Here is a 12826-nt window from a genome sequence, read left to right on the forward strand (position 1 = left end):
GCCTCCATCGTCTCCGTCTCCAAGAATCCATTTAAGATAAAAATCAGTTGGCTAAACTCAAAAACCACCAGCGAGTTTGGGTCATTTGACTGGTAGGGTTACGATTTCTACAATCAGGTATTTCCCTTAATCGATCTCCTCCCAAAGTTCCTCGATCAATTTGTCTTGACTTGGACAGTTGGACTCCAGTATTTCGACATTTAGAGTCGATCGATTCTCAGCAAGCGTCAATTAGGTAAATTGAATGTTTCTGCAAATCGATTCTTGCAACATTTTTTTAGATTGATTGATGATGTAGATTAGGGTTGACTAATTCAGTTTTTGAAGTTGACTAGAAGCTAGTTCCAGTTGATAATTGCTCTGTTTGTTGTTAATTTAGGTCATATAAGTGTTTAAGGTTGAAGTCTGGTCAAGCGATGGAGGAGAACTGTAAGAAGTATGGAATTCTTCTATATGGTGCTTCCTTTGTCCCAAATAATGCACTCAGATCATCTGATCGAAGTGGCATCCCTAATATGAATGAGGGTTAAAATGGTAATTTACTGTCATTCAGAGAACAATTACCAAACAACATTATTTCATTCAACACTTAACCATTCTGGCCCTCTTAACCATTCTGACCACTTAACCATTCTGCACCAAACCATTCAGCAATTGCCAAACAGCCCCTAAAACTAGATTAGTAATCGTGCAATGTAAAAAGATAATGCAGCGAGATACATTTTGATTTTAATGTTTTATTTTATTTTTTGTGTCTGTCGATGCTATAATACGATTTTACGTGTTTTTAGGAAAACAATAATGATTTTATTTTTTAATATAATATAAATTTAAAGATATCATAATTTTTAAAAAATATATATATTAATGTTAATATCATATCAATCATTTAAAAGTTCTCATTTTTATGTAATTTTTTTAATTAATTTATTTTTTATTATAATTTAATTTAAGTTTAATAATAGAATAATTTATTTTTGGTTTAATAATATAACATTTTATAAAGATAATAATTAAATATTCTGTTAGAACTCAATGATCATCCTAATTATGTTTTAGATTTTTTATTTTTAAAATGAGATGTTTATCCTGTATAGGAATGACAACGGGCCGGGTATTGGTATCCCCGTCCCCGAAACCGATAGCTAAAACCGTCCCCGTAACTGTCCCGATCTCCGTCGGGGATCTTATCGGGGATCCCTATCGGGTTCCCGAGTTACCCCAATATCCGTTGGGAACCCGTTAAGGGTAAAAATCATCTTTTTCACCGTTGGTTATAACCGAACCCGAAAACGATCTGGAAAAAATTATAATATGCTAATTTTCACAAGTAAAAGTAAACTATAATTTTTTAAAAGATGTAAGTTTAAATGTCTCAAACATAATCGAACCAATTACAAACAATATATTAGATTATAATATAAAACTAAACAAAAATTCAAACATCATATAATTAAAATCACGATTTTAAACAAATAAACTAGATTTTTTCGTGAGCTTTATTTGAGTTGTTGAGGTAAAGTGGATAAAAGTCTTTTAAATTTTAATGTTACTATTTTCTACTAATGATATTATATATATATATATATATAAATATATATATATGTATGTGTATAATTTAAAATTAATATACATACATATTGGGCCAGGCCGGTGATCACCGTCCCCGCCCCGTCCCGTCCCTGATAAGATGTCCCCGAACCCGACCCGAAAGTTTCGGTTTTTACCATCGGTTTCGGGTTATTTTGCCATCCTTAATCTTGTATTTGATTATGTTTATCTGCAATTATTTATACGAATTCAGATATGGAGCTTTAATAAGTTATAATTATGCACAATATACTTGTAATCTTGAGTTTTAAATAACATACATTAATAAACAGTATTTTATGTATAAAAAATATTTTTTAAGAGTTTTTATTAAATGTTTTATAATATGGTATCATTTTTAAAAAGAAAATTGAAGGACCATTAATCTCAAATATTATAGTTGAGGGACTAAAATTGATCATAAATATACTGAAAGGTAAAGTTAGTAAATTTCAGTCACATTTCTGAATTTAATCTTTCTTCACCCCCTTCCATCGTCACACCGATTACAGAATCGTCACCCCCTTTTCATCTCTCTCTTCACTTTCTCTCTCTATATGTCGATTGTGTATGTATAATTTTGTGTGTGTGTGTTAGTGTGTGTATGGTTCCATAGACTACGCGTGTGCATTCGGGAGAATATTTATATCCGTCCACATACAACTCCTAAATCATTTTGAACTTCTTTCTCAAAACAGTAAAGTGTGTTTGATCGATTCTGAAGGGGGTTTATATCCAAATTGATTTGTAATAATCGTTGATTAGAGTTATTGATGGAGGTTGGAGTGGATAATTCACTGGAGACCGTCGGAGTTGCGATGGAATTTCCGGTCGTCGACGGTACAGGGGTATCATCGCCTCCAACTTTGCCGCCTAGGCTTCGACGGAGACTCACCGAAACAAAGGCTTCTCCTTGTAGTTTTGAAGAAATTGAAGCTAAGCTTCGAGATGCAGATCTTCGTCGACAGGTTAGGTCTCTTTATAGTTTCCTAAATACGTGATTAATTTATCGAATGATCAGGATTCCTTCTTGTTTGCGTTTGTGCTTTTCTGAGACAAGTTCGCTGAACGTGTAAGGTATTATCATATGTATAAAGAAAAAGAAGTCTTGAAAAAACTGCGAGTTTTGTAGTTCTTCTCTTTCTTTTTTATTTTCTTTACTTTCCCTGAAAAAGACGAAACTTGGGAGGTTGTCTTGTCAGAAAATTACGCAAATCACTTAAGTTTACTAATTACTGATTAAGAGCGAGGAAATCATGGACTATTATCTTTATCACAAGTTTATGATGAAGTAAATTTAGTTTATCTTATTACGTGATCATCTTTCATCCTATTGTCGTTTCCATTTTGTTCTGTAAGCTTCTCTTTACTGTTGAAGGTTGTCCCCGAGTTAGGTAAGGTGGTTGCTTCAGAATCTTTACTAATGGTGAATCAAACGAGTCTTAAGTTTTGTGGGTTGTCTTTTAAGCAATAGAAAGAGCATAGAACTATAGAAGATAACTGGGAACTGAGTTTCACGTAACTTTACCAAGTAATCGCTCAAAATTTGTATTCTTTCAAGTTTAATTTTGTCTGTTCTCGGGATCTCTTGTTATTAAATTTTTGGGTAATATGATTACTTAGATTTCAACGCGCTGATTTTTGTTTTTGTTTTTTCCTTTTTCGTTTTGGTTTGCAGAAATTTTATGAGCATTTATCAAGCAAAGCGCGACCAAAGCCCAGGAGTCCTCCACAATCTGCATATGAGGAAAACCTTGGTCAACGTCTCCAGGCAAAGCTCCTAGCTGCTGAACAGAAAAGGTAAAAAATTTCTTGAAGTTTTTCATCTGCTCTTTCTATTATACCGGGACATACTTGCTATGAGTTTCTAAGGTGATCTCCGATTGCGACATATCTATGTCATGTGCTAACAGAAGTTCTAGAATTTACAAAGTTGTTCCATGTGAAGTTTAGGTCATTATCTAACTTTCACCTACTATTCGGCAGCTTTTGTTTGGCAATTGTATTGTCATAATTGATTGGGTAATTGGCTGAATCATCTCTCCCCTCCTCTGTTTCACCTGCCTTTTGAGTGCCTTTTGTTTGCTGCTACTCATTGTGATGGCCAATCATCATCAGAAAAAATCTTCCTACTTCAACATCTTTATAATGTATTTCATGGTATTTGGTTTTAGTCCAAGAGATTTATTCTATTTTGAAATACAAGAGATGATGGAACACGTGTCCACTATTGTCATGATGGAAGGATATTCTGAACATTTAAATAACAGTCATATGTTAATACATGTATGCGGTCAGTTGTTGAAACTTTCATCCACTGGAGAGAATTTTGTTGTTACCATTTATATCAAGTTTTGTTATGACATTTTGCACCTTCACTCTTCTCTTGGGGATTAACGAAATATGTTGAATTGGCCAACTCTAATTATGTGATGTTGGTATCTCCTGTAAATTTTTATGTCATTCCAGTTTGTAGAGATACATTTTTTATTATTTTCCGTTCTATCTTCAATTTTGATAAACGCATATTCCAGAAATAGTGGCTGTCGTTTTATTTTGCTGATGGAGCCATGGCTCTTTGCTAGCGATCATATTTACTTAGTACAATTAATACATCGGTCGAAGAGACGTAACGTAACAATCGTGTTTTGGCAAAACTCTCTCAATCTGGATTGCAGCTCATGTCTTAGTTGTTTAAACTACCAGGTCGAGTATTTTGGCAAAAGCTCAGCTGCGTCTAGCTAAGCTGGATCAGTTGCGACAAGCAGCAAGGACTGAGGTAGAAGTGCGTGTAAAGAAGGAATGTGCAGAGCTTGGTACAAAAGTGGAATTGCGTGTGAGGCAGGCGGAGACGAACAGAATGAGAATCCTAAAAGCCTACAGGCAACGGAGGGCCACATTAAGGGAGAGGACATCTCAATCTCTTACAAGAAGGATTGCACGGGAGAGTAAGTACAAGGAGCGTGTTTGTGCCGCAATTTGTCAGAAGCGCGCAGCAGCTGAGAAGAAAAGGTTGGGATTACTGGAAGCTGACATGGAAAAGGCACATGCTAGGCTTTTACAAGTAAGAAGGGTAGCCAAATCAGTCTCTCAGCAGCGAGAGATTGAAAGGAGGAGATTGAGAGAGAGAGTGGAAGATAAGCTACAAAGGGTATGCATGCCTTTTTATATTGTTCTTCGATACTTGCGTTGTACTTTGGAAACACATCTCTAGAATTGGCGAATGAACTTATTTTGGGAAAATGATGTACAGGCAAAGAGACAGAGAGCAGAGTATTTAATGCAGAGAGCCAGACTACATAATTCTATAGGTGTTAATTGGACCAAGAAAATGCAGAAGCAAGCTGACCATCTTTCTAGAAAATTAGCAAGGTACACGTGCTAAAAATAAACTTTTGATCTTTGTGTGACACACAAGAAAGCATGATGGACATAGGATTAGAGTTGGTACTTCTTATTTAAAATTTCTTTTTGACTGTTCAGCTGGATATGCATTTATAAGATGTATGTTGAATTCTTGTATGAAACTAATTTTACTACTTCTGTTAGGTGCTGGAGAAAATTTCTTAAGCGGAGGACCACCTTTGATTTGGCCAAAAGTTTCTCTGTTCTAAACATCAACGAGGATCATGTAAAATCAATGCCATTTGAGCAATTTGCACTTCTGATTGAAGCACCCTCTACGCTTCAGACTACAAAAGCATTACTTGAACGGCTGGAGATACGTTACAAAGCTTTGATGGGCACCACATCTAGCATCAATTTCCATGGTCAGGATGACATTGATCACCTTCTTAGACGAGTTGCTTCACCTAGTAGAAGGACCACACCTAGAAGAATCAGCCGTGATAGACATCTAAAGAAACCAGTGACCACCAGAACAGTCCCCAAAACACCTGTCAAGTTATCAAGATACCAAGTTAGAGTAGTGCTATGTGCCTACATGATTCTGGGTCATCCTGATGCTGTTTTTAGTGGCCAAGGGGAGCGCGAGACTGCTTTAGCCGAGTCTGCCAAGAAGTTTGTCGAAGAATTTGAGGAGTTGATCAATATAGTAGTAGATGGACATCTGCAGAACTCTGGTGAAGAGTCTAAATGTGCATTTCCTAGACACACCTTCAGGTCACAGCTTGCAGCTTTTGATTCTGCATGGTGTTCTTACCTGAATAGCTTTGTGGTATGGAAGGTTAAGGATGCCGAGTCTTTGGAGGAGGATTTGGTGAGGGCTGCATGCCAGATGGAAATCTCTATGATGCAAAAGTGCAAGCTGACACCTGAAGGAGATGGTGCTGATCTTACACATGATATGAAAGCTATTCAGAAACAGGTCCTGCTACATGCCTTAATTTCTTCTATTTTAATATTGTGATTGTAGATTTATCATACGGATTTCAATTTTTGTATCTTAAAAGGCGTTTGACTTTCCTGAATACAGGTTACTGAAGATCAGCAACTCTTGAGGGAAAGAGTAATGCACCTGAGTGGTGATGCTGGGTTAGAGCGTATGCGGAATGCTCTTTCTGATACACGAATAAAATACTTCCAAGCAAAGGAGAATGGTAGCCCCATTGGGTCACCAGTTGCACATATACCACCATCTCCTTCCTTGCGGCTAACACCAAATGCTGCTGACTCTGACAAAAGGAACAAAAATGAAGAGACCAACCGTGTGGTTCGCTCCCTATTCAAAGATGATGCTTCCAAGCCACTGCAAAAAGATGTTGGCTCCTCTACTGCTAGCAGCAAATCTCTAGAAAGCCAGGTATATCAATCTGGTGAAATGCTCAGCATGGAGAACGAATTGATCGTAAATGAATTTGTTCATGGTCAGCATTACTCATCTGCCACCAGTTCGAATGTTACTGATGAAGACCAGACAGTGGTCAAGGTTAGTTTGTTTGGATAAAGATATCTACAGGTTTTTCGATTTTTTCTTCTAGTTTTTGTTTGTTTCTCTTATTATTTTTTACAATATTGCTGCCTCTGACCCCAAAAAATGCAACAAATGTGTTGATACATAAGTTAACAAGTCTTTGTTTGATGATCAAATATCTAAAATACCTTCTAAGAAGACAAAATTGAGAAAATTTGTGAACTGCAATCACACAAGGATTTCATTCTGTCTCTTTTTGCTTCCCACCAAGTCTTCACTGGCATAATGCATACTTAAATAGGAGTAGGCAGGATCACACTAGTAATTCTATAGTGATTGCTGATGGACAAATAGGTAAAATTTGGGAACTGGTCTTTCCCCAAAAAAAAAAAGGAAACCTTGCTTTTTTGTGGCATAACCCCAAATACCAAGTGATAACAAAAAAAAATTAGGGTTATCATAAGAAACTTGCTGAAGCTCTTCACCTTTGCTGATCACAGGTACGACAGACGATGGAAAAAGCTTTTTGGGATGATATAACTGATTCTATACGGCAGGATAATTATGATCGTGTTGTTGAACTGATGAAGGAAGTGAGGGATGAACTTTGTGAGATGGCTCCTCAGAGTTGGAAACAAGAGATTATGGAAGCTATTGATGTGGTTATTCTTTCTCAGGTGAACATCATATGAATTACTCTTGGGATATCTTTATTTACCATTTTCGTTTATTTTTTATTTGCTTAGATTGCTGAAACATTTGTTATCTTCCTTCGTAGTTGTTGAATTCCGGCAGTTTAGATATGGAGTATCTTGGAAAAATCATGGAGTTTGCATTGGTCAGCCTGCAGAAGCTTTCAGCTCCAGCAAATGAAATCAATCTTAAGGATGCCCACCAAAACGTTTTAAGAGAACTAGCTGATATATGCCGAGCAGACGATTCTAACCATTCACATGCGATAGCATTGGTCAAGGGTTTGCGCTTTGTCCTCGAGCAGATACAGGTATTTATTTTGTGCTTATATAATGTCTTTTTTTAATAAAAAAATTTAGAAATGTGGAAATTACTATATTGCCCCTCATTTAATTGGAGTCAACAGAGAAAATTAACTGACATTAGTGAGGGATGAAATCTGTTGGATTTGGCAAAAGTGGGGTACAAATTTGTAATAGATCATGATTAGGGACTATTTTCATTAAAAATGGCAAACGTTAGGGACCAAGTCTGTCTAAAATTTACTCTCTTTAAAATAATATCAATAAAAATTAATAGGACATATTATTTCAGAAGTGTAATAAAAGATTTGTCGAGATGCCCAAAAGCGTTCTATAAACTTATTGCAATGCTTTTACAGGGGATGCACAATTATTTGGTCTTATAAACCTAAGTCATGTAAAAGCAGTCTATCAGGACGCCTGGACATTATTGCCTATAAACCCGATTTTGTTGTAGTGGATATACCGGGTTTGTTTTCCTTTGGTTTGGTTTTATTTGGTTATATGAGTTCTCAGTATGCAATCTCTCATGTCCTATAGGTGCTCAAGCAAGAAATTAGCAGCGCTCGTATTAAGATTATGGAACCGTTACTAAAGGGGCCCGCTGGGTTAGAATACCTAGGAAAAGCGTTTGCAAAGCGGTTTGGTCCACCATCTGATGCGTCCACTCGTCTTCCATGGACCATGAGGTGGCTTTCATCTGTAGGGCCCAGCTACGATCAGGATTGGAGTGACCACACACAGATCCTTTCGGGTTTGCAGGGTGGTTCACCATCGGAGAAGTTTGTTATGCCTTCCACTGCTCTTAGAACTGGTGGAAGCTTCTCTAGTGGACTGCAAACTTCAACTCCTATTTCTGTAACAGATGCTGCAGGTAACATATCGATCACCACTTGATTCGACTAGTTTGAGATTCATGTTGCAAAAAAGTTGTTAATTTGACCAACACCATTGTTTTTCTCCAGACAATCAATTCCCAGAATGCAAGGGAGAAAAACGAGATCTGCTAGTGAGGCTTGGTTTGATGAAGCTGGTGAATGATGTTTATGGTGTGACACAGGAGGAGTTACCTGAGACTTTGAAGCTCAACTTTCTTAGGCTAAGGGTCATTCAGGCTCAACTTCAGAAAATCATTGTGACTGCTACCAGGTAGGCCAATATCACCTTTATCCTGTGTTGGAGTCCCACATTGGCTAAACTTCGACCATTTCTACTTTGGGACCTCTATTCTCTCCTTAAGGGCTGTTTTGGGGAGTAATCTAATGGGGTTCGATATATTCTCACATGGTGTTAGAGCTGACGTCTATCACTCTAGGATTCTGACACTTTGGAACAAATCGTGCCCGTCTAGTCTCCATTGGCCATATCGGCTAGACTTGGATCATTTCTTTTCAATATATTTTGGAACCTTTCTTCTAATTCTTCTAGAGAGTAGTCTAATGGGATTCCACATATTCAGACATGGTATCAAAGCCATGCTCTTGGACTTTACACTCTGTGGCAACCCATCTAGCCTCCTCTTGACACTCTCGGACAACTTGTGCGCATCTAGCCTCAGTTGGAGAGGGCGTGTTGGAGTCCTAGATTAGCTAGACTTGGACCATTTCTCTTAAATATATGTTAAAAACCTCTCCTCTTCCAAATGGCTTTTTTGGAAGTAGTCTAATGGGGTTCTACATATTTTTACACTTCGGAATAATGCTTGATATCTAACCAATTTTGTGTTGTGTGTAGCATTCTAGTCCTTCGACAAACACTTCTAATGGAACAATTGATATCAAACCCCGAGGACATGGAGAGCACGCTGCAACGATGTTCTACACAGCTCTTGCAGATTCTGGACACGGTGGAGAGCGCAGGCCTTGAGGAGATCGTTGAAGTTCTTAGCAAAACCACAGATGGTTTTGATCAAACCAACGATCCAACAAAAACCAAGTCCAGAAGACTTGTGATGGCTAGAATGCTAAGAAAAAGTGTACAAGCCGAGGACCCTGTTTTTGTCAAGGTGTCTAGAGCGGTGTATTTGGCTACCCGAGGGGTTGTACTTGGCGGCGGCGGCAACCGTGGAAGACAACTGTCGGAGATGGCGCTCCGGCAAGTGGGGGCGGCTGCTCTGAGTGGTAGAGTGGTGGAAGCCGGGAAGATGTTGGGAGTTATGGCGAGTGTAAGCCAGAGTATTCATGGCCCGTGGTATGACCACTTGATCAAGAACGTGTGAAAAAAGTGCGAGTATTGGAGTTGTTTGGTTTGTACATAAACGTGGTTTGGGGGGTTAAATACGTGATTTGTGTAGAGTAGCAAATAGAATGTATAAATTGGGCACTGAATCCATCCATATATGTAAAGGGAATGAATAAACGATACTCGTATGTCGATATTAAACTCTCGAGAACGGTTGGATGTTCTGCTCTTGAGGGGGGTTATCGGCATTCGAGATTTGGTAATGGTTGTGAATGCAGGCATCCTTATCGCTCTTGGTCGTAGCAAGTGGTATCGTTGTAACGGCATCTAGGAATTCGTTACTCCATCGCCTCTTAAATGCAATTCCGAATGTAGTCCTTGCCTAATTGCACTCGAGCCAAAAAGGACCACTACACGATAGAAATGGTAAAATGTTGGTTATGATCCTTTTCCGGTCAAAGAGCATTAGTTATCATGTAACCACTTGCGACATAGCTCGTTTAGTCCCTTGATCGGTTCATATGGAATGCCGAAAGGTCGATTTCGGTTCATATGGAATGGCTGAAAGGTCGATTAAAAAATGCATCCTATCTGGTTAATCCATAACTGATTCCATTACATTTGATGGTTAAATTTATGTGATTTTATTAATAACGATTTATGTGATTTCATTCCGTCCCACCAAATATATTGTTTTAGATCACGATACATTTTGGTAGAACCTGGATGAATTGAGAAAGGAGAATTGTGCGTTTCATTCAATACAACTTCTTTTGGTTCGGGATCTTTGGGTACACAAAAACGATCCTGAAACCAAACTATACCTTGGCCATCGACTTGAAATTTATTTTCTATACAAGAGACCAAATGCTACCATCATAAATTTAACTCCTCTTCGGAGAAGTGTTAAAGGAAATGCGATTCGAGAAAAGTCTTCAACAAAGTGTCGATAATATCCTGCCAGACCTAGAAAGCTCTGAATTTCAGATATATTGGTCGGTTTCGGCTAATGAGCCACATTCTCGACTTTGGCAGGGTCGATTTTTATGCCGTTAGGGGAAACAATATGTCCAAAAAAAAAGACATGATCTAACAAAAACTGACGTTTGAAGAGTTTAGCATATAACCACTCCTCTGGAAGAATACTATTGGCAATACGAAGATGCTTCGCATGATCAGCTGCAGACTTAGAATACATCAGAATATCATCAATGAAAACTATAGTGAACTCATCTAAATAATCCTTAAAAGACTCGATTCATTAGGTACATGGAAACATCCGGAGCGTTAGTTAACCCAAATGACATGACAACAAATTCAAAATGGCCATACTGGGTTCTAAAAGTTGTTTTAGGAATATCTTGTTATCGGACATGCAACTGATGATATCCCGATTTGAGGTGAATCTTAGAAAAGAATTTTACCCCTTGGAGTTGATCAAATAAGTCATCAATACGGGGCAAGGGATACTTATTACGTATCGTCACCTTATCTAACTCGCGGCAATCGATACATAACTGCATTAACCCGTCTTTCTTTTCATAAAAAGAACTGTGTTCCCCACCGTGATACACTGGGGTGTATGTATCCCTTATCCAACAAATCTTGTATCTGCTTCTTTAGCTCCTTCATTTCTGATGGAGCCATTCGGTATGGCTGTTTCGATGTTGGAGCAACTCTCGGAATTAAGTCAGTAGTGAACTCCACAGTGGGAGGGAGTACAGGAATTTCATTCGAAAACACGTCTGAAAATTCATTCACTATAGGAATAGATCCAAGTTCGAGAAGTACCTCATCGGGGTCTTATAGTGCTGCAAGGAAGCCTTCAGATCCTGGCCATGCAAAAGATTCAACCGAAAAAAAAGATACGACTTTGGTTCCCTGCTTTGATTCAACTCTGTGATAGATGCTATCGGGTTGGCTCAAATCTCCGAGAATGACCCTCTTTGTATCGCATTAAATGGTTGTTCGATGTTTGGACAACCAATCCATGCTGATAATGAGTTCAAAATATTTCATATACATAGGAAGTAGATTCACTTCCCGGACACAATCAACAATCAAAATAGGACAGTTTCAATTTCAGACAAAATGCAAACCAAACTACCCATTGGAGTAGTAATATGCAGTGGAGTCAGTTAATTTCTCAAATGGGTCTTCTAGAGTATCACATTGAGTGGGTTGCACCCATATCAAATAGTACATACATAGATATGCCATATAAATTGAGCTTATCGGACACCATACCTGCAGTAGATTTGTCAGCACGCAAAGCAAACACCCGTTCACCACTGTAGACTGCTTTCCTTTCTCAGGTGTCTTATCTTTTTTACCCTGTTTACAGTCTCGGGTCAAATGTTCTTTCTGTCCATAATTGTAACAGGCCTGTCATCCTTAGACACGGATTTGGTCAAAGTGTTATATTGCACTCCTTGCACTTCTGGGGAGGATTGGTATTAGAAGAGTCTTTACTAGATACTCCTTAAAAAGATATTGGTGATCTGAAATTAGAAATTTTTCCTGAGACTGCACATCACGATCTCGTTTCTTTCCAGAATCTGATTTCAAAGAATAACTCACCTGTCGAGTCCGATCAATGTTTCTTGCCGCGTCTGCAACCTGACCAACTGAAGTAAACTGATGGTTCAAAAGTAGACTCTTGTATCGATGGCTCATAGTCCACTTGAACTTGTCAACCTGATGTTACATAGCACCTGCTCTGATTCCAGCAAACCGAGCTAATCGTAGAAATCGAGTCTGATAATCGATAATATATTCATATTCTCATTTTGAATAGTAGCGTACTCCCGGATGTAAGCATCTTTGTCGACTGCTGTGAAGTAATGTCGGAAGAAAATTTCTTTAAACTGATTTTCAAGTATGACTTTCAGCTATAGGATTGCTTTTGAGTCCAAGACTCCCACCAGTTATGGGCATCTTCCTCGAGTTTATATGAAGCAAACTTTTCTTTGTATTGCTTTGGACAACCTAGAACCTTGAAAATTTTCTCCAAATGTTGAATCCAATTCTTAACATCTATCGGGTTAGTGACAGAAGTAAAGATTCATGGTTTTGTTTATTAAACTGCTTGACCAAACATGAATTACAGACTGATTAGTACTCTGATTAAGTTCTTGACTTTGCGCTCTAGTTCCAGTACCTACATCATTTAGGGGGGGGGGGGGGG

General features: G+C 38.1%; 1 protein-coding gene across 2 annotated transcripts; it reads left to right on the top strand.

Moving 5' to 3' along the window:
* Positions 1-2119: 2119 nt before the first annotated feature.
* Positions 2120-9931, top strand: LOC112516611. Of its 2 annotated transcripts, XM_025123755.1 has the most exons (12): positions 2120-2558; positions 3269-3390; positions 4297-4741; positions 4844-4962; positions 5140-5917; positions 6026-6352; positions 6422-6478; positions 6964-7140; positions 7242-7466; positions 7999-8332; positions 8424-8607; positions 9193-9931. In XM_025123755.1, the coding sequence occupies exons 1-12, from the start codon at positions 2364-2366 to the stop codon at positions 9674-9676; spliced, it is 3447 nt and encodes a 1148-aa protein (XP_024979523.1). In that variant the 5' UTR covers positions 2120-2363; the 3' UTR covers positions 9677-9931. The 2 variants fall into 2 exon arrangements, with proteins under 2 accessions (XP_024979523.1, XP_024979522.1); XM_025123754.1 differs by having other exon boundaries at positions 6026-6478.
* The last annotated feature ends 2895 nt before the right edge of the window (positions 9932-12826 follow it).

Source organism: Cynara cardunculus (genome assembly GCF_001531365.2).
Source record: "Cynara cardunculus var. scolymus isolate 2C chromosome LG 8, CcrdV1, whole genome shotgun sequence".
In the NCBI taxonomy this organism is placed as follows: Eukaryota; Viridiplantae; Streptophyta; class Magnoliopsida; order Asterales; family Asteraceae; genus Cynara; species Cynara cardunculus.

Excerpts from the sequence above, each read along its gene's own strand:
- LOC112516611 (XM_025123754.1), top strand. The coding sequence starts at position 2,364 with ATGGAGGTTGGAGTGGATAATTCACTGGAGACCGTCGGAGTTGCGATG. Across the intron at positions 4,742-4,843 it reads TGGAAGATAAGCTACAAAGG|GCAAAGAGACAGAGAGCAGA; the intron begins GTATGCATGCCT and ends AATGATGTACAG. Across the intron at positions 8,608-9,192 it reads ATCATTGTGACTGCTACCAG|CATTCTAGTCCTTCGACAAA; the intron begins GTAGGCCAATAT and ends TGTTGTGTGTAG.